The 23,070-nt window shown below is 39.4% G+C and overlaps 1 protein-coding gene across 1 annotated transcript; it reads right to left on the bottom strand.

The window, feature by feature from the left end:
- Positions 1-246: 246 nt before the first annotated feature.
- On the bottom strand, positions 247-22,352 carry calcrla (calcitonin receptor-like a). The gene is made up of 13 exons (XM_058082515.2): positions 22,185-22,352; positions 8,449-8,554; positions 7,035-7,188; positions 6,826-6,936; positions 6,466-6,578; positions 6,176-6,267; positions 5,961-6,087; positions 5,670-5,823; positions 5,538-5,598; positions 5,306-5,372; positions 4,355-4,573; positions 2,954-2,995; positions 247-2,422 (listed from the first exon to the last, which is right to left on the bottom strand). The coding sequence occupies exons 2-13, from the start codon at positions 8,527-8,529 to the stop codon at positions 2,201-2,203; spliced, it is 1,443 nt and encodes a 480-aa protein (XP_057938498.2). The 5' UTR covers positions 8,530-8,554; positions 22,185-22,352; the 3' UTR covers positions 247-2,200.
- Between the last annotated feature and the right edge of the window lie 718 nt (positions 22,353-23,070).

The raw sequence follows: 23,070 nt of genomic DNA, 5'->3' as shown, positions 1-23,070 counted from the left end.
CCTTCATATCGAACTCTGGGGATTTAAGGTCTTAAGGACAAAAAAAAGGGTTTGGTGGCAAGTCAATGGGAATGGTTTGTTTTTATTTTGTTATTTTTCACTACTTTGTTTTCCTCAAACAACAATCGGACCATTGTATTATTTTGTTGCTATTGTTACCTTAGCCTATGTTGATGTATTTAGATATTGCTATATTGTTCACTGTGCCCATTCAATGATCTTCAAACATCAAATCAATAGCAACAATCAATATTGTAGTTACCTTTATTAGGTTGGTGTAACAAAGTGGTGGTGCATTATATTCCTTCAACATAACAAAAGTAACAAAAAAAATGCAAAGAACAACAAGGTTGTGTAGTGCTGTCCTATAATGTTCTAGTATGAATATATATACACTGTAGCAAAATTATTTAATCATAAACAGTTGAAACAAAATCCTTACATTCAAACAGCAGAGTGAGGTCAAACTAAGATTACGTCGGTATAATACAGTACACTTTATAAAATAAATGACAAGACATTGTCTGAAATGCTTTTGTCACTTTCCACCTCCACAACATCTTTGTAGCATCCTAAAATGATGTCAAACTGTACATAAATCAGTTACCATTATGTCCCTGGCTCTACACACTAACTCCAATTCCAGGAACTTCCATGATCCGTCATTGTATGTAAAGCATGTACACAATTTTGAGACTGCTAAAATTTAAAATTCTGCTTTTACTAACGTAGAACAAGAGTTACTGTGTCCAAAATAAGGAAAAAAAGATGGCAAAATGAACAATACTTTCACAGTGCGGGGTGGAAGAAACTATTTACAAAATTGACGTAGTTTTTGGATAATATGGCAGTTCATAGAAAGGATACAAAGACGTGAGAAACTACAAAGCGTAAAACAAAGCCAGACAGTTCGGGGTCCGTGTCGTTATCCGCTGTCGATTTTTTTTTTGTCCAAGTCAGATAATATTTCATGCTTGAAGGCTTCTGGGTATATTATACTCCACTGTAAAATAAACCATTCACACACAAAGAGATGTCTCACTCTTTTTTGCCTCTTTACTGATCTTGCCAGCACTATGGACAGTGTATGTAAGAACAAATTAAGAGTGCTAAATTAGGGGCATTTTCAAAACCCACTTTTGGTGTGAAAAAAAAATAATCATTCAATCTTACAATCACAAAATCTGATCACAGTGGAACCTAGGATTGGGTTTTCAACATAAATTATTGTTGGGTTTTTTGTACACTGACTCAGTTATCGGCAGGCCAACCAGTGCGCCTCAAGTGCTTAAAGAAAACATTGACGTGTTGGGGTCTCTGTGAAGAATGGTTCTTTTAGATCTGGAACATTATATTCTATATTCACAGCCAGGGAAACATTTAATCATTTTTATTATGCGTGTTCAAGTACACTTTGTAACTGAATGTTACGAAAGTGCCAGAACTTTGATTACGAAACAGTGAGGGTTGAACTCCAGGGCTGCCCTTTGTCACCGACTGTTCATAATCTTTCTAGCAACAGCTAGGGCATTGATACGATCTCTATGGTGGCTGCAAGATTGGATCTCTGCTTCTTGCAGATGATGTGGTCCTGCTTACTTCACCAAGCAGTGATCTTCAGCTTTCGCTGGATCAGTTGTCAGGGGAAGATGGAATGAGATCGACCGGCGGATTGCGGCATCGACAGTGACGCGGACCTGGATCTTTTGTAACGAGCCAACGTGTGGATCCAAAATTTTCTACCCATCTTAAGATTTTGTTCAAGAGTATCTAATGCTAAATTTTTCTTAAAGCAACCCCATTTGTCTCTTGCCAGTGCATTGACTTAAAAAAAACAAACAATGCAGTTTCCAGACCATCATACTACAGTTCATTACAATAGACACAAATGAAACAAATAAAAAATGCTTTGTCATTGTTTGTTAAATGGCCTACAGAATAGAATACACTGTATTAACTACATTATTATATCATAATTATAGCAACAACAACAAAAATGAGGAGGGTAAGGGTAAGTTTGGCACAAAACAGGTCAAAAGCATTTTGTAATGTACTTTAACCGCAACAATAAAAGCATTCAGAGAAAGTGTTTTGAGTATGTAGTCTTTTTCCTTCAGTGCTGACTTGACAAAACTTGATGAAGAGTGCCTTGGAAGGTATTGGTGTCAAACCTGTTGAAGGTTGAGTACAGAACACACGGTCAGTCGAAGGGGTTTTCCGATTTGAAGATGGATGCATCAGTGTCATGGCAGCCTTTGCCATTCATGTGTTCTGAGTGGCCGTCGATGCTGTAGCAGCCTTGGACCTCCGTGATGGAGGAAGCTGTGTAGGAGGCTGAGCGCAGAGCATCCGAGTGATTTCCTACGCTGCTGCCAAACTGGAGGTTGTACTGGTTCCAGTGCCTCCGTAAGACTGCTTGCACCTGCCAGAGAGACCACAGCAAGGCACACAGTCAGTAAGTCTGCTGTTCATTGGTCAATAAGGAACTGCAAGAAATATCGACAAGGGCTGCGGCAAGCTGTGCTTGAAGACTAGACTTCTCGTCCTCTCGCACTGTTGGATGTCCTGTGGTTGCCTTTGGAAGTTCCATTGTATTTAAGCTTGCATATTTTGCTTGTGAGATAAACCATGGCAGGTAATGACCATATTGCGCCTCCTCAGGGTTATTTGCATTTGCCCAACTCCACACGACCAAATCTATATTTGTATCTATAATTCCAAAAGTATTCCAGACAAGCTTGCATATTTTGTATTTCTTACCACCTGAGCAGTGTAGTGTTCATCCCAAGCCAAAATTAAAAATCCTATTCTTTTCCTGCCAAGATCAACATCCACTGATAAGAAAATGATGCAGAGTGTACAGAGTGTCAAAGGTAACATACCGATCAATGTGTTTGTGCATGCGTTGAATTCATATCTAAGGAAGTTTGACGGAAACAAAAACCTGTCTTACCTCGCCGTTGAAAAAGCAGAAGATGGTGGCCACAAGTAGACCCTGAAATGTCAACAATCATCATTATCATGCAGTTTAAATCATCAATATTCTACCAAAGTCTAATCAAAACAAGGAGTTCTTTGAAAGATTGGTGAGCTTGCTTAGGAGCCTCTTCCTGCACGGCCCTGCCCTTCCTGCAAAAACTGGGGATCAGATAACAACATAGCCAAGAGCCTGGCGATTTCAACACTTCTCAGCTTTGATAATTTGTACTTTCCTTCCGGGCTGCCAACAACATAAACACAGGAATACTTGACTTTTGCTTAAAGCAGAGTATTAATACTACATATGAAACAAGACACACCCCATTGAGTAAACGCCTTGCTGGCGTTCCAAGTCAGCCACATAACACATCATGTTTCAAGGACAACATTGCAAGTGTATTGTATGCAACGGAAAATAAACTACTCTAATAATACAACCATCATGTATCATATGAATATTTTTCTTTAGAAGGTTTGAACCTTTTCCAGCCTGCCGGGGCTACATACTGAAAAATTATGGATGTGGGGGCACTTTTATATTTTACATGTTGTAAACCAACCCACAAAGTTATATATTGTGAAGATGTGCATGCATGTGCATCGCAAGTTTTATGCTGTAGGTGACACAGCGTTTTATTGGTATGAAATTTTTCTTCTAAGGCCGGACTGATTAATGGTCCAATTATAGGCATGAGAGGTATAATGGCCAACATTGACGCAAAAACTGATAAAATCCAAGTAATAGGTTTCAGTCAAACAAAAAAAAAAGTTTCATAAGACATGAAATCGATTCCAAGAGGTGGCAGAGCTAGCCGGTGCACATGCTAAAAACATTAGCGTAACAGTGAGGCTAACAAGTGACCAGCACACAGCCAGTAGTAATTCTACACTTGACATGGGGAGGTAGGACTGCAAGGTTTATAGTGTGACTTTCTGTGTAAAAATACCAAGTTAAAACAGAGACCTGCGCCTTATAGACAAGTGAGGCCTATACAGTTGTACAAAAAAGAAATCTGTTTATCTGTCAGGTGTCCGCAAGTTATGGTAATTCTCAAAAAACTTTTTCCCATTCTAATTTTTGAAATTGCATTCTTTGTTTTGTTTGTTCCTCATAGCATTATGACTTTTATAAAATTATGTTTTTTCTTTAATCTATAAGATTATGACTTAATATTTAGCAGTTATTTTTTTCCCTGATAAAATTCAAACTATTTCCTTTTCATGTTGTGACTATTCTCCCAATAGTTCCATATTGTGCTCAAAGTAATGCTCTTTTCTCCCCCATTTTTGCCTTTTGATGGAAATGTTTAGACAGGCTCAAATTAAGTCAACATTTAGGTTCACCCTGATATTTCCCCAAAAGCTGTCATCTCACCTGGTAATGCATTAGTATGTGCATAATGTAGTCGTATATTTCTGAGGACACTCGTCCCTCTGGCTTGTAGGGAAGCAGGACATACTGGATTCCCAAAAGCGGCACCAGGATGAGGGTGGCTCTCACTGCTTTCATGTAGAGGCTTGACTCTGCTTGATGGGTCACCTTTAACTTAGTGATGAGCACTCTCACAATGTTAAGCAGGAAGAACAGATTAACCTGAGGGAAACAAACCACAACAATGTAACCGGGTAAAAATATAACTAGCATTATTTATCTTTACAATAATATACAGCACGGCGGTCTAGTGGTTAGCGCACAGACCTCACAGCTAGGAGGACCAGGGTTCAATTCCCACCCTCGGCAATCTCTGTGTGGAGTTTGCATGTTCTCCCCGTGTCCGGTTTCCTCCCACATTCCAAATTAATTAATTGGCGACTCCAAATTGTCCATAGGTATGAATGTGAGTGTGAATGGTTGTTTGTCTATATGTGCCCTGTGATTGGCTGGCGACCAGTCCAGGGTGTACCCCGCCTATGGCCCGGGATAGGCTCCAGCACCCCCCGCGACCCTCGCGAGGAAAAAGCGGTAGAAAATGAATGAATAATATACAGTATAACAGTAATCATTTAAAATATGTAAAAAAGCAGGTCAAATGCCACAATTCTTACACGTTTATATGTGTTTTTCGTCAATTTCAAACTTTGTTCGGTTGCTTGAACACACCATAGCTGACTGGCTACACGTTGACTCTTGACAAATTAAGAGTCGATGCTGTTCTTTTGGGGGCTGTGAGTGCTCATCAGGCTCATTTCAATAAAGCAGCACGGGTCTATGGGGAGAATATAGACTCCACGAGCTAAACAGAATGAAATGATATCATCCAAGTGTTGCACATTGTGCAATAAAATTGACGGGTGGCTTTACTTCACAGAAAGCAAACCTTCTTACCAGGAGAGCAGCACAGATGGGGCCATGGATGATGTAGAGGAGTGATGTTTTGGAGCTAATCCAACAGCTAACAGAGGGAGAAGATGAGAACAAAGAAAAAGCATAACTCAGGATTCATTTGACATGAGGAAACAGCTCACAAGGATTGAAGGGGAGTTAATTAGCAAGTACAGATGTACGCTGAAAGCATCGATCTGTCAATCTAAAAAGGTACATGTGTTGTGTTCCTTACTTGTCATTGTAGTAGTAACTTCTTGCAATTGCGTGAATGGAAGCGGGAATGAGAGGGAAGCCTGCAAAAAAAAAAAAAAACTTGGCTGCAGTTACTTTTGTTGACTGTCCACAGTGTGTGTTGCTGACGTACCCCAGCCAAGAAGATAGTACCACATCAGGTGCTGCTTCTCAGCAAACACAGCCACCACGATAAGTGTGTGGAGATATATTCCCTCACACAACATCCAGAAGTAATTGCAACCAAATAGGTAAAGATGAATGAATTGTGACACTTTGCAGCTTGTCTAAAGAAAAACAACATAGTAGAGACATTGTGACAGCTTGTATCAAATGTTCTTTCCCCTGCATTTCACACATATATTATATAATGGTAAGCAAAACAATTATCGTGCAATATGCAAAACCAATAACAAAAACTCACTGGATTCCTCTGCACAAGTTCTTGATTGTTTGCAACTGCGGTTAACCAAATAATGGTAATCACAGAGTTGAGCACAAAGGAAAAGAACAGGTTTTTGTGAAGTGTGATCCTTTGACAACTTAAACTCCTGCAGGAAGAAAAAAAAACATGAGATGAGATGATGAGTCCTAAATATTTATCAATAGATTATGTTCAAATAAGCTACGATCACACACTTGAAGTGGAAGAATATTCCGAGAGAGACAAATAGCGAGGTCAGGGACAGTCCATGTCCTATGAGAGCTAGGTAGAAAAGATTCATTGCAGTCTGCAGGAAGAGAAAAGTGACATCATTAACTTGGAAATAAAATAAATAAAACAAGAAAAAATACATTTTAAAAAATGTCATTGCATATTTCTGCATTTCATTTCAAATATTATAATTACATACATACTCTAGCCCTTAGCTATCTACTGTGTATACACACTATTGACCCAATTAGTGTCATACAGAACTTTATCCTACCACTCTGCCTTCGCTGGTGTGTTCATTGCAGCGAGTGTAGTTGGTCCATGTGCGGTTGCTCTCGGGATGCAAGAACCATTGGCCGCTGTCTGTACAAATCTTTGTAACCATCTCTGCACATAAGATGAGGTTAAGACAATGATACTCTCCATATTAGGTAGTGTAACCCTGACTTTGATCAGTATTCATTAGGCATTTTGAATAAATGATGTCAAAATATGTCTGTTACAACTGCTACCCGATCTGAGGTTTACTTCATCCTAATGCATCTGGTGCACCTAAGTTGAGTATGAATGGAACTCACCAATGATACTACAGCTCGACACATGGAAATGGACTCAAGCACAGTTCATGGCTCACCTGAAGGATCAAAATCCTGGAAGTAGTCTGGACAGTGCTGCTCTGAGCTGACGCCTGCCTTGGTGTCATCCCAACATAACCACCCATCCCAAGTGCGATTACACATGGGCTCTAAAAGCACACACACCGCGTTCAAATATTCAGGCCCATCGAGAAACATCAGCGGGGAAAAAGTGTGAAGAGCCATTAAACCCGGCAAACGACTGTACCTTGTCTGTTGGAAGGGTTGTCCTTCATTATCTTTTGGTAGCACTCAAACTGTGCTGTGACTATCTTGTTCCTGGTGAGTCCCATGTCATGGTACACATTAGCGGGATGGTGCTGCTGAGTTTCATTGACATCAAGACTTGCCCACACACATATCTGCAAAAAGAATGGACAGGGAAAAAAAGATTTTTAACGGGCCTGCCTGGTGCTAACCTCTGGTCCGCTGTAGTATCGGTGTAGGTTGTTAGCATGCTAAATGCACAGTATGGCCTGAATCATAGGTTCCTAATAAAGTAGCCATTTTCAAATTTAGACGTCAATTACATTACTATGGTTACACAAAATGTTACCAGATAAAAATTGGGCTCTTCCCACCACCACTGTCTAGTGATGTAACATGTGGAGTGGGAGTTCCTTTTCAAAAGGGTCTGTGTTCATCAATTTTTTTTGCTATGGTTACACAGCATGTCACAGAGTATAAATAGCACACTACCTATCATAAAGAACTTTCCAGTGATATAACATTCTTTGCATAGTTTGTCCTGCCTTAGTTATGACAGTACATGCACTGTAAGATAAATATAAGTCCGGTGTGTAAGCCACACTCACTAAATTTTGAGGAAAAAACAGATTTGTACATATACAAGCCGTGTTGGTGTATAAGCCGCGAACGGGTCTGTGAGGACCAGGCAGCTCTTTATGCGACAGTCAATAGTGAGTTCAATGAGCTTGTCATCCGATTGGTTGCAGGAGGTCATTATACCATCTGACTCATAGTGTTATCTTAACAACAAGGTATACCTCAAAAATATGCAAACATGCACCAATACAAGTTAGACAAGACAGGAAAAAACATTTTGAAGTTTTCTCATCATGCATTTTGTTTGAGAAAACTATTTCATGGGAGGACAAGCAGCATACCAACTGGTGGATGGCACTGGAATGCCGCCTCTGTCCTCTAGAGAGAGCCAGAGGACCTGGAGCCCAGTGGGAGGCTGATGTCATTGCAGTGCCCCAATTAATCAACTGTTGTTATGCTGTTATATATAATGAGCTCCTACGTTTTCCGATGGGTTGACAAGCCTGTTGAGTGCAATGACAGCTCATGATTGACACCTGCCAAAAAAACAGCTACTGTTTCCTAGGCACAGTATTTAAACCATTTGTAGTAGTTCTGAAGTAACGGTTGTCAAGAATGTCAAGAATGTCAAGGATGTCAAGAATTTAGAATTTAAATTAGGTGCCCTGCTGCATAAGTCGCTGGGTTAACGGCCGAAGCCGAATTCACATCAACACAACACAACCAAATCAAAATGAGAAATACGTAAATATCGCTGTTGGAATATTACAAGGCAGATGTTTTGCTTTGTTACCAGAGCAGATGTGTATACATCATTAATCATAGTTTTTGCTTACTTGGCAGTCCAACAGAGAGCACAGCAGCATAACTACTACTACTCCATTCTTCCAGACACTCTCCATCTTCGTTTTCGCCATGCAGAGGCTGTTAAAAAATGCAGATCTGGAACAGAATAGAAATGAAAAATTACAATGAGAGGAAAATTCATTTGCAGTCACAAATGAGATGGTGACAAGCATCGTGGTTCCTATTAAAAAGATAGTGCCAATCAATGTTTGGGTTTTTTAGTTAATAGGGTGGTGGGGTGGGGGGGTTTGCAGGTAAGAGATGTCAACATTTACGTGAAAGTATTTGCAACCATGTAGGTGTGGATGATGAAGCTAGAACCAACCTAAACACAAAGTGGGGTACGTCAATTGCTACACCATTGGTGGGCAAGCTTTTTGACTCACGGGCCGCATTGATATGACAAACTATATGGCCAGACTATATATTTTACACGTAACAGTCCACCTGGTATTATTGTATCTGTAAAATTGTCATGCAATCTGCTATTATTATTTATTATTTTATATTTATATTTAAATATTTTAAAAATAATAAAATATTATAATAATTACAATAAAATTAAAATAATAATTATTATATTATTATTATGTAAAATATGCAAATATAACAATAATATTATATATAATTAATATAATAATTAGCATTAATATAATAATTATAATAATCATAACAGTTCTAATAATAATTATAATAATCTAATAATCTAATAATAATCTAATAATAATAATAATTACTATTATTATTATTATTATTATGTGCTTGTGTCCCTTTTTTCAGGAGCACTTTGTAAACAACAGACCATGTCAAAAAACGAAATTGATAAAACCATCAAAAGGTTGGCTCAGGCCATGATGCCAGGTTGTATGTTGAGTTTAAATGAAATACGGCCCGTCCAATCTTTTGGGCGGGCCGTATTCAAACACTTGGCGGGCCGGATGTGGCCCCCGGGCCGTAGTTTGCCCACCCCTGTGCTACACCATCAATTGCCAAGTAATCTAGTATGTTGCTTTCAAAAGGTTTGAGTATTACATTTCATTATGTTGACGCTGAGAAAGTAGTTCTGGATGTTACGCAAGTGAGTTTTTCAAAAGGTGATCTCTCCCTAGATGCTTCTAAAAAGCACACACACCATTATTGCTCTGAGGTGTTATATGCAACAATTTAACAAAAGTATGTTTACGGCGTTTTTGATGGAACATAACCATTTGGTTTAGTTTCCACCTTATGGAGTACAAACCAGCAAATGTGACATTATAAATATGTATAATGCAAAGAAATTCAACCCGATATTAGGCTGCCTATAAAAAGCAGCTGAAAATAAACTGAATATGCTTGATATTGGCTTTCTTACCAATGTTGTCCAATACTTCTTTCCAGATAAACATATCAATCAATACCAACATGGGCAGCTGCTCTTCCCTCAAATTAATCAGTTAATCAGGTCATCTTTTAGTCAACAAATTATTGTTCAGAACTAAACAGGTCGAAATAGCGATAACACCGGCAAAAGTTAGTGAATATATACATATATATATATATATATATATATATATATATATTTTTTTTTTTTTTTCAACCCGATATATGAGTATATTTTCACCACTTTAATGTAAGGAGTGTTTTAAAATGCCCGGCTACCCCCAGGAAAATAAAAAAACATGACTAACATAACTCTTAACTCCAATAATCACTACAGTGGTCACATTTTCAGTTGAAAAAATACACTGTTGAGGTACCAAAGGGGCTGAATTTCCTAAATATAATAAAAAAAAACTCTTGTCACTGTTGAAAATACCTCTTGACCTACTTTTACAAATAAAATCTTTTTTCGTGGAACTACAAACAAATCCATTCCAAGACTTTGAAAATTCAATAGAACAACAGATGCGATCCCATAATTTCCACAAAATTTTAATAAAAACTATTCTCAACAGGCTAATACCAGCTATTGTACACTTGAATGTTGATCTTTGAAGGTCCATTTAACTTAACCACAAAGCAGTGTGGGTGGTGCACCATTATGTGTAGGGTCTCACAGAAGTGGTTAGTCATGTACAGTTTGATCAAGAGCTGACGTCAACTATTGCATCTGATACCTGGAAAACAGCTTCAGCAAAACAGCTGTTGTCTTCCAACCCTGTGCCAGAGCTCAGCTTGCACTTATCAACTCCCACCATCCCTAAAGAGATACTGCATTGTAAACATCTCTCAGTGATTCAGGATGTTTGGCACCACACACTCCCAGCTTCCGCTTTGTGGAAATCACATGTTCATTCGGCTGGTATCCCTCCAAAGAGTCGTCTTTACAAGATAAGGCAAGCTAGGAAGACTGTATATTTCATAGTAATAAAGGAAATATTGTCTCATCGAATATGCAATACGGATATACTGGATTTATACTACAACGTTTCAAAGTCTCCCCCATGATCTGACCAAATGCATACGCTAACCTCCTAAAAGTTATCCACCTGAAAGCATTGAAAGTGCAAGGAACCATTCCTACAGTCGCTCTATATGTCAACACATTTCTACATTGCTCCAATATATGTCCATATTCATTCTACATTTCAACTTTCAAACATTTCAACAGCAATTCAATACAGCTTCAGCTGTACACAACATTTTTAACTTTTTATTATCAATGTGAAAAGATCCAGCCCTACATGGTGCGTGAAAAAGCGATTGCTTCTGGATTCAAACGTAATTTAACTGGGATTAATTGACATCTTATGAGTCTAAAAAAATAAACATGGAACACACACAATTTTTTTCTTGTGTCACTATCAGCCTTTAAAAAAAACAAACAAAGTTGACTGGCTGGGGCACAGTGGTGAGTATCTTGTGCTTATTGTATCAACATGGGACATGAAAATATTCCATACAGGAAATAGCTCAGTTGTGCTGACCCGCTGTCCTTTTTAGAAACTGTGGGAAGCAGGAATTAGTTCTTAGCTACGTTAAATTTACTTAATTTACTTATTTAATAATCATAAAACATCTATCTTCACAACAATAGGTAGTAGTTAAGGTAAAGTCATGTTTGTAGTTTAATGATGTTTCCAAAAGTACTTAAATCCACCACGGGTGTCAAACTCAATCCTGTCTGGGGCCAAAAACTCAAAGCCAACCCCCCATTTTCAATAATTGTATATTTTTCTATATTCCAAGAATTAAAAACCCTAAAAAGGCTCTATTATGCTATTTCCACTTTTCTGATCCACAAATGTAGTTACAATTTCACACAGGGCTGTTGAACTAAACGTGAAATATCTGCCGAACTTTTGCTGAAGACAGAAGCAGTGCGCTCTTGCCAGGAAAGGTGCACTAATAGAATGTCTGTAATGAGTAAACGGGGCGCCCTCGGGGAGCTCCAGGGCACCAGTGCATGCCTCTGACAAAGTGTGTCCAACAATGAGTGCTCCTTCTCGGGCAGGCGAGGTGGATGCAGCGCTCTCGCGTCCCGGTTCTTCTGAGTTTCACGGCACTAGTAATGCTTCTGACAAAGTGTGTCCGACAATGAGTGCGCCTCCTCTCCAGCTAGTAGATTATGAGCTGCCAGTCGCTGATCATTTATTATCAACTCCTATACTCACTAAATTCGAAACTGTTGTTTTAACTAGTCAGGAACTAGTTTGGGAGTGTCACCAATCACATTGGAGTGGGTGTGCCGTGAGACGGGCCGTTTGTGGTATAAATTACAACAGACCGTTTTCCAAGGAAATACAGCTGGAACAGGTGCAGATTCTGGAAGATCTAGAACAAGGATTATTGTGTGTAGCTGCTCGATAGGAGTCCACAATTCAACACAAAGCGTAGAAAAATGAGCAAAATAGGTCTCCTTATCTAGTTCCTTAGTTAATCCTACTGGAAGGGCCTCACAGTCGATCAAGCAAAGCGCCTACCAAAGTAGCACAACAACATTTTTGCAGATTTCGGAACTAATAATAAGGCACACTGTCATCTTTGTAGAAAATTATGTGCACCTTATAGTGTGGAAAATACGGTAATGAAATACCAAAATAGTCGTCGATTCATTGCACAATTGCTTATTCATCAATTAATTGTTGCAGCTGTAATCGTAATGCCTACCCGGACATTGTAAGGAGGGGGTGGTCGATTGGCAATGTCTTCATTGCAAAAACAAAAACAGGGTACTGTTGGCTGCACAACGCTTAAACATCAGCAAACTCAACTGTCCTCTTTGCTTGCAGCCACACACACAGTAAGGACATGTCATGTTCACAGAGGGTCGGAAATCACACTAATCTCTCAGTACACAGTAGAATGCAGTACATTGCCAGGTCTGAGTCTCTGAAAGCAACCATAATAACCAAGCAGTGCCATGTAGTAGTCGTATCATTGAGAGAGAAAGGTTAATCCTTTTATTCTTTAATTGTCATTCTTGTTGTTTGCATACAATCCAAGAATGACTCAAAGAAGTTTCATCCATTCACTTTCTATACAATCTTTACTTTATGCAACACAAGAACTACAAACATGAATCAGTTACACCCTTACACAAGGGTGTTGATCATTCTCACATGGTGATTGCAGGACTATAATCAGTATAACACTAAATTACATCATGGAGATTTATTTTATTTTTTTTACAGTTTTTTATGTTGGATACTAGCCCGGTTTCCCTTTGCATTGAACACATGCAACACCTCACTCAAAGTGCAGTTTATGACGTATTAACATCAAACATGCTCTGTGGGAAACCACCTGCGGCGTGCAGGTGTTCATGTGGTGAATGAAACTACAGTATATGAATTGAATTAAGCCATAGTGTTTGTGAAATGTTAATGTTTCCTGATCAGATCAGATGATACTTAACTCTTTCACTACCTAAGGCGTGTTTATATGTTTTTTTGCACAAGAGGCACAAAGAGGTGATGACGCAAGTGCACACTAGAAGAGATCTTGTTTAGATCTTGTTTTAGTGCAGTTTTAAGCCGTAAAAATGAGTAGTGGTAGAACATATCTGTGTGGAGTTTGCATTCTTGAGTGCATTCCAAAAATATGCATGTTAGGTTAATTGGTGACGCCAAATAGTCCATAGGTATGAATGTGAGTGTGAATGGTTGTTTGTCTATATGTACCGTGTGATTGGCTGGCGACCAGTCCAGGCTGTACCCCGCCTCTCGCCCAAAGACAGCTGGGATAGGCTCCAGCATGTCCGAGACCCTCGTGAGGATAAGCGGTATAGAAAATGGATGGATGGATATATATGGCTAAATATGTTTCAAAATGAAAGTTATGCTTGAAATGTATGTTGACAAAAATCACCTTTTCTCTTTTATTGAGAACTCCTATCTTGCTGAAACTTACCTTAGTTCTACTGCTGATTAATAGAGAACGGAAGAAGGGAGAAACAAACCATCTATTTATGACGAAAGATGAGAGCCTGATCTTTCTTTTGGTATATACCATGCTTATACAGCGCTAGAACCCAATATTCTATGGCCTTGAAGGATCAGTCAAAATCCTTTAAAATGGTCAGTACTGGAGAAGATGTCTTTTGGAAAATGTCTGGTCGTTAATGACTTAATATGTACACACGTCAATAAACCCAGAAATCTTTAAAAGCTTACAAACTGTATGTCGTTATCTGTGCTTGAAAAGAGCTTGGTTTCAAGAGGAACTCCAGAGCAGGAAGGATCAGCTTGGAAACACACTCCCTCCAAGGGTTTCCTCTCTCAGTCAACCACACCAAATATAGCTAGTGGACATTTCCCCTGGGATCAGCTGTACATTTAGATAATCTGTCTCATGTGAGTTTAAAAAAACATATGGATCAGAATTTATCATCTTAGATAGTGACATTACTAATCCCAGGACATAAGAGTCACCCTTGCAAAAACCTCGCATTCGCCAAAGGCACTAACAGATGTCATAGAGTACAATAACATTCCCACACAGATGTGGGGGTGGAGCCTTCCTCAACTCTCAAACATTACATCCGATGCATGCAATATTGTGTGCGTTTACATGTCGGTGAAGTTGTGTTTCGTTTACGTGGCAACAACATGAGATGCATAAACATTTGGGTCACTGCATTCATGAACTTGCTGCCCACATTTCTGTGTTCCCAGGGCAAGCATGTGGACGTGCACAGAACTGTGGCTATGGAAGAACAGGATGACTGGATTCCACTATTAGTTTCGCTCCTGGGAGAATGTGGATACTGAATCTATTTAATTTTGCTATTTGATTAATTCTTTGTGTTTCAGGGAAAACAAGAGACCAAACCACTGCATTGGTTCATAATGATCTGGTCCTCTGATCTGATTTCTTGGTTAATCAAAACAGTTAGCTTCAGATTATTCAACAAAGAGAATAATAAATCATAATAAATTATTTGCAGCCCCAGCGGTATCTATTAATGTTGACCACCGTGAAGCAACACGTCCCAGTTGAACAAGTCCTGGTTCCTTTCTACAACAACATTAGACTAGGATCAGGATTATTGATGATTATTGATCTTGCCAAATGCACGGACAGTGTTAATTTTCAATGATACCCAAAACAACGTGTACGTGATGGACAATGTAAAAGGTCAACTATGTAAACTTCTGACATTTTCAAGCGGCACGAATCATACTGACTCCCTCAGGGTTGAACGTGTGCTCTGTTGAAATGCTAAAGGCTGTGTTTTCCGGAAAGTCAACTCAACAAGCAAACACAACACACATCGACTATTTATCTCCTGAGTTTCCTGTCTTGCCACTGAACAATGGTGACTGAAGAGAGACACAGACTGTTACTTGAGCTGGAACTAATCAACGTGGAAGAAAAGTTATCCGTATGAGCTAGAATCAGACCAATAAGACCAGAAAGTCCAGGTTAGGAGGAGTCCTGTGCACCTTCGCCTCAACACAGAAGCATAAATCAAGCTTTGGGGATTGTTGTTAGACGTAGGGATGGAGCAAATCCGATCCAGTATCCATATCGGGTTCCGATACCAATGTAACGTATAGAAAATTTCCAATACCACCTGCTGAGATTTCCGATCCATGAGCCAAGTCTGTGCCGTAATGTTGTTGTAAGCTTGAATAATATCGGCAAACGTCACAGTGGCACATTTTTTGGATTGGTTGCTGTTATTTAGTAATTGAAATAATTTATTTAAATTGCATAATAATAATAATAATAACACATATAATATTATTTATTTTTAAACAACTTTTGATATCCGAAAGTGAAACAATGCCTTTCCATTTTGACATACATGTGGACATTCCATTACTGTACCAAAACACGAAGCCAGTACCTTCTCATTTACAGAGAGTAGAAGGAAAATACATTCCTTCCCGAATAAAATAAGCTGCAAAACACAGATGATGACGGTGCACTATGATAACAAGCATGCCAGTCGTTGCACTTGCACATTCCCCTTTCTGTATTTCTGTATTTCGGATCGAGAGTTGACTTTGGAGGGTTAAGGGTACTTGGGGGCTTTATCATAGCAAAGGGATCAATTTCCAGGGGCCTCCTGCATGCGCAAGGGAAAATTGTACAAATAGCTTGATAAAAATACACTGGTTAAAAATAAACCCAGCCAGCACCATCATGCATTGCACCTGCACAGCTACTTCTAATTCTCCTCGTATAAAACGTTTACTTTGCTTTCAAGCAAAACATGACATAACCAGCTAAGTATGTGCTGTACGTCCTTAACCTTGGGCATGCAGTGCAGTCTGGTGGGAAAACGTACTTAATTCCACCAATTCCTTCCACTACACGCACTGATACTTTCACAGGTCACTGGATTCCATTTGTCAAGTGCAGAAATAGGAGGACTAAATGACAACCATCTACAACAAATACTGGATATATTTTTAAACGGTTGTGCATATCCTCATCTTATTATATTTTTTTCCCTTCTTCTCTGCCAGCCAATACAAACACCACCACCCACGACTTTGTGTTACTGACGAAGGTATCCAAGCAATATTCCAACAAAGCAGACGCTACACTCACCCCTCCAACTGAGCTATTCACATCATTAATAAATAGCTTGAGTGTTCTCATCTTTTTGAGGCATAGTGCTGTATGTTAGTCTGAGTGATTCTTCCTGAGGGGTGATAGTAGATATTAGTGCTTTAACACTCATTGCAAATTGTATTGTATTTTCAACCCAAAGGTAAGACACACCATTCGTGTTATCAGCAGAAAAAACTGCAACAATATTATCTGATATGTCATTTTTATGCTTATATTGGTTGACATTATTGAACATCCCAAATAATACTCGAGGGTTCACATTCTGTCCCCAACATTATTTTCCAGGACTTTTTCAGCCTCTACCGAGACAAGTTAGTGTCCTATGAATCAATGCTGGAGATGCTTTAGCTTACAGTTGCTTGTTTTGTCTCTAGGTGCAAAGTTCTTAACGGGGTCTGAAAAGTTGCTAAATCTAGCAACAAAGTCAATCAGAAGCACTAACTTGCAGAACTGCTTCAGACATGCTGAACTTATAACCCGTTTACATTCATCAGGCAAAGAGAGGATAAATCATTTCACTGTTTCCAGCATATTTGAGCATTCCCCCCCCCTCATTTTCCATGATTTGCATGACTTGAACCGGGAATTATTTCTCCGGTTTTCCAGGGCACATGTGAACCCTGTACTAGATACGAATCACTGATTGTATTGCTCCATCACAGGACAATTACCGTAATTTCTGCACTACAGAACCAACCAATATGTAAGCCACATCCACTACATTTCAAGAAAAAAATATTTGTACACATATACACCGCACCGGTCTATAAGCCACAGGTGTGCAAAGTATAACATAAGATATTTAGTACACAGAACAAAAGTCAAATTAAACGGTGTGTGTAACACAGTTAGTTAAACCTAGCTTACCTGAAAAGTCATTCATCACTTCATTCTCCTCCTGGGAATTAAAAACACTAAAGTTGTCTTCTCTACTATCAGAATTGAAAAGCCACATAATTTCATTGTCACACACTTTGTCAGCCCCTCTCACTCTTCCTTGCTTTTGTTTTTGTGACACCAAGCGTGACATTGTGTCAGATAAATTGACTGCGTTTAACTTGAAAGCTGCATCATATGCACTTCTTTGTGTGTTATCCATGATGTGGGCTAGAAACTACGGTAATATTGGTGGGTGACGACATAGATAAAAGTTCCTGACTCATGAAATGCAATAGAAGTTGTTTTTAATAATAATAATATTACATGAAGCACTGCACAATGTAAAGTATCGATTGAATGGTGGAAGTCCAGAGGCAGACATAATTAGTACCAGAGCAAAAAGTAAAATTGAATTACGGTCATATTTCCATCTTGCATAAGGAAGACTTGGGGGAGAATATAATTATCTTGATTGATGTTGCAATCATTGTATGCAATAAAAGCACATTTATTTATTGCATAATTGTAATCTACGTGTGTATTTGTGCTGGAGTTGTACTGTGTGACACGTTACATCACAAATACAGAATTTGTTGATGATACACCACCAAACAGGTTTTGACTATGCTTATGTGTGGCCAGCTAATTTCACTAATTCAAATGTCAGCATGCAGCGGCACTGCATGCTCACCTTTGGAGGGCAGATGCACACAGAACCTCCCCTTTCCTCTACATGCACGCCAGATGACCCCTCCCACACTGTAAATCAGGAAGCTTGTGTCAAGCCCGATGCTTTGTTTAGCTCACGCAAACACGGAACACCTTTAGAGAGTCCATGGCCTCTTTCCACTGTGCACCATTGCACACTGACAAAGCTCCCCGGAGGACATTAGCCTGCGAGAGCTCTCGTTAAGCACCTTGTGTGCTGAAATTAAAACTGGATAGGAAAACATCATGAAAGAGCGGAATTACTACATCAAAAGGTTTCAGAACTGAACTGAACACAAGGGTGGAATTTTAATACTCATGCATGGGTATACTGTTCTTCCATGTTAATATAACTGGAAACTGAGATGAAGACATAAAGAATTGTTTTTCACCCGAGTTGCTGATTGAATTGAACCTGTAATACAATCAATGCTCAACTTGAATGTCTCTGAAAGACGCTAACACAAATGAGTGTTGCCAGGTGCCTTATTAAATGTACTGTATGCTTGCATCGTCGCATCGGGAACAAAGGATTAGGCCATAAGAGGAAGGCTGCAGGAGCCCACTGCACCTCAATGATTTATGATGTGGTTATGTTTCATGAGAATCATCATCACTCAAGCTTTATGAAGCTTTTATGAAGAACGCTTTTGCTCCTATCTTATCGGGTTAGAGTCCATGATGGCTGGCAAAAAATACAACAGACAATTACTGTTATGTTAAAGATATAGGAAATTGCTTAATTGGATCTTTTTTCACTACGGCTATTCTGATTTATTTCATGTCAGTGTTAATGGGACAAGTTATGCCTCATTCGTATGCAGATATAAACCCAATGTCAGGTCGCAAACGACTTTTGGCTTACGATACTTGGATATGGGTAGACATTGATGTCGGCAAAAGCTCTACTTGGCACTCCAAAATTATTTTATTATTATTATTATTATTATTTGGATTAGTGAAGCAGCTCACGGCAATGTCCCAGCACCGACATGTGGAGTAGTGTGGCTCCGACATCTACCCACACACTCAGAACAGACGTCACAGCAATTTTTTTTATTGCCCTCCTTCTTCTTAATCTGCCACGCATGGTCATTTGGTTAAGAAAATATTGACTCTTTTGCACAAAATCCTTGCCACAAATGTGCAGAGAGCACACACACACAAACACACACACTTCTACGGTAAACACATGCAAATGCGGGTGGCATCACGCGTACATGTCACTTCCTGGACGCTTTGCATTCACATTGACAAGTCGTATGTTTTTTGGTAATATGAAAGATCACATAAATTGAGACCACATGATGCACCTGAAAGCACCATTTTAGAAAGCTTGAGCAGCACTGACAGCAGTTTGCTAGTTTTGATCCTGCTTGTTGAGTATTGAGTGTCCATTATCTGATTGGAATAATTCCATGGTGTCCCAACTCTAAAAGAATTTTAAGAACTCTTTAAGATGAAACACTCTTGATGCACAAAGTAATCATTCAAACTTATTAATTTGTTGATATGATGCAAGGAACAACTTGCTGTCTATTCCCTGATGCAGTCTCCTCGCACTGTGAAGCATTCAGGCTCACTCATCATTTTGCCGCAAATTGTTTTTCATTTTTATTCACGTACCTCCTATGGCAATTGACATACCCCCGGGGGTACACGCACCTCACTTTAGGAACCACTGCTGTACACCATTCAGCTGTGGTGTGAATGAGATTCCACTGACACACTTTGTAAATGCCACTGCTTTAGGAACAGATCCACCAGGCCATTGAGATCGCCAAGGCTTTGGGAGCTATGCTGCCAAGACCTTTGTCTGGCCTACATGTACAGGCTGCCTTTAGACTCGGACACTAAACACGCAGCGTGAGAGTTTGAGTGTTAGACGTGACGGCATGCTCACCATACCCAATGCACTCAGCTTGTGCACTTAGTAGGTGTACCTCGATTTAAGGTCAAGGGTTGGTTCATTTTGGCTACAGTAGGGGAACATAATGCTGGCAGAATGGAAGAATCATTTGTGACGCAAACATTCATGAATTCATTTTCTACCGCTTATTCTCACGAGGGTTGTGGGCGTGCTGGAGCCTACCCCAGCTGTATTCAGGCGAGAGGTGGGGTACACCCTGGACTGGTCGCCAGCCAATCACAGGGCACATATAGACAAACAACCATTCACACTCACATTCATACCTATGGACAATTTGGAGTCACCAATTAACCTAGCATGTTTTTGGAATGAGGGAGGAAACCGGAGTACCCGGAGACAACCTACGCACGCAGGGGGAGAACATGCAAACTCCACACAAAGATGACCGAGGGTGGAATCGAACTCAGGGCTCCTAGTCTGCGCGCTAGCTAAAGATGCTCAGTATTGCCTTTCTTACTGATTGAGTAATCTCTCTTGCCACTTCACGCTTCAAATTTCACGGCTTCACTCTATCATGGTTTTCCAAGACTATATTAATAAAACGCTAATGGTTTCATGGTTGACTACAGCCTGTTATTAACATATTTCTTATTAACATTGTTATATATTAACATATATAAGACATTGTGATGATAGGTAGCATTCTACACTAGTCACTAGGTATCAGTAATGTAACTGCAATGCTGATTGCTGGAACAACAGGCCTTTATTGCATGTTTGGAATAATATAATAACAGTGTGAAAATTGTGAGTTAACAAGACAAGCAGCTCATCTTAACAGTCAATGGACATTCCCAACACACACAACAATGTCCGGTTTTCAAAATAAGAGCACTGCTGCATCTTGTAAGCAAAATAAGGGTATGAATAATGTCTTCCTCTTTTAGTTTAATGATGGGTTGCAACCATGAAAAGGTAGAAGGCCCTAGAGGATCTAACTCCAAAGCTGCTGAGTGAAATCCACCCTTTTCCATCGGAGAACCATGGCCTCAACTTTGGAGGTTAACCCGTTACTCCCACTAAATTTCTTTTTTTGGCCAAATTTCTCAAATAGTCATACCTTAAATAAACCATTCTGAGTAGAGTCATGTCTAATAAGATGAGTTTTAAACCCAACAGTCAGAATGTCTATGTGCTACTGACAGAGGATTAGGTGATTGTTTGAATTCACTGAATAGGAAGATTAGTAGTGTACTTGTTCAGAAAAATATGCCTTCAAAATAACTAATTTGGCGATATAGACTAAAAAAATAATCGCTTGAGTTCTTACCTAGTCCCATTTCAAATTTGACAGTGCAAGTACAAAAATTGAGTATTTTACACAGGTTTTTCTCAAGTTTGAATTAGGTATTCCAAAGATGTGACAAGTCATCACTAACGCCATGCAAACACAACTCCATGGTTTCCTGTCGTGTCTCGTATATCTGAAGACTGTTTTGTCATGATTATTTCCAACCATGACACACAGTCCACATTTTCCCATATGTAGGAGTTCCTTGCTTTTATGACAAAAGCCGACCCGTCACCTCCATGTGTTCATATTTCATCTTCATTAAAATGCCATGTCATTGATTGACTTCGCTTATGTCATCCAACTTTCCTGAAGGGCAATAAACTCAAAGCCCATGTGTATTAGCATCCTCGTCATATCTTACTCTCTCTTAGACATCATTCAGCATGTTTCTGTCCACTCTTGGCAGCCCGCAAACTTCCAGCATGTCCAAATCTGCAGCTTATGTAACCATGCAGATGATTTAGCAAACCATGGGCATGCCTTACATCAAAAGCCTCATGATCACCATCAGTTTGGCATTGTGCTTCAAACAGCCTCACATTCCTGGGCCTAACAAAAAAAACATGAATGAAGTGCTTGCATCTACTTGACTGTAGTCTGTATGGGAGCAATCAGTGGTTTATACAGTTCGAACACAAGACAAAACGCAGAAATTAAGCTTGTATAGTACAGTATTCATTAAAAAACATCATAAAGAGTCAATCCATGACAAAGTCTCAACCATCAGCGTCATGATCGCTACTTCCATGTTGTTATGTGATGGTTTCTAAAGGATTGAGGACATGCATTTCACATTAACACGCACGGCTGCGCAAACCGCATCGTCAACCGAGTATTCATTTGCACGACACATCACTGTGACGCTCGGCGAATAACACACACACGTCACGACGACAGCATCTTACCGGAAGGTGAGTCCGATTCCGTTAAAAGAAACACACACACAAAACAAAATCTCCAGTCTTCGGTATGGTCGATGCAGACGAAGACGTAGCAGTCTGACAGGGTGAGTCCCAGCTCACACTGAGCGCTGCTAAAAGGCTGTCAGGTTGATATTGCAAAGCAACCCACCGCTTCCTGTGACGTCACAGCCAGCCTGCAGTGAGAGACACACACACACGCACACACACACTTGCAGGATTGAATTTCCACAATTTTGTTTATTTTTATCTCATTCATGAAACCCTCACACACTTTGCACAAGTAAATAAAAGATGGTTTCTTGCTAAAAATGTAAAATGAAACCTTTTATTTATTTATTGTATCTTCAAAGTATACATTGGGCCACTTTGTAATGTTTATATATTTAATATAAAATTAATTTTACATACTTATGATATAAAGACTTTGTCCCCACCCTGATTTCTATTTATTTATTTCACAGACAGATTTAAACATTAGTCAGCGACAACAAAAAGTGCAGTTTTAAATGAAACTATTATTACAGGAGAAAAAATCCAAACGTACTGTACTGTAATGGGAAAACCAACTTCCAAAAACGTTTTATCTCGTCAGACATGCGTTAGCGTTGTGGACTTCGGAGCGGACACATCGGGTTGGAATCTCCACAAGTAAGCACCATCGGTATTTGTCAGGAAGGGCATCGGAAATTTAAAGGTCTCAAGCCAAAAATCAGTATCAAAAAGATCCGCTGTGGCGACTCCGTAATCAGAAAAAAAGCCGAAAGAAACAAAACAAAAGACCACAGAGTATTTTCCCAAAGGTCTTGGAGATCATCAAGATGTTTTCTGGCAAAAATGAGATGAGCTTTAATGTTCTTTTTGTTCAGCA

The sequence above is a fragment of the Doryrhamphus excisus genome, linkage group LG12 (genome assembly GCF_037039965.1).
Source record: "Doryrhamphus excisus strain RoL-2023G ecotype Guam linkage group LG12, RoL_Dexc_Guam_v1.1, whole genome shotgun sequence".
Classification (NCBI taxonomy): domain Eukaryota; kingdom Metazoa; phylum Chordata; class Actinopteri; order Syngnathiformes; family Syngnathidae; genus Doryrhamphus; species Doryrhamphus excisus.
Note: the sequence above shows the minus strand (reverse complement) of the source record. Positions and strands in the feature narration are given on the sequence as shown.

Excerpts from the sequence above, each read along its gene's own strand:
- calcrla (XM_058082515.2), bottom strand. The coding sequence starts at position 8,529 with ATGGCGAAAACGAAGATGGAGAGTGTCTGGAAGAATGGAGTAGTAGTA. Across the intron at positions 6,088-6,175 it reads GGAATATTCTTCCACTTCAA|GAGTTTAAGTTGTCAAAGGA; the intron begins GTGTGTGATCGT and ends TTCTTCCTGCAG. Across the intron at positions 5,824-5,960 it reads AACTTGTGCAGAGGAATCCA|ACAAGCTGCAAAGTGTCACA; the intron begins GTGAGTTTTTGT and ends GTTTTTCTTTAG.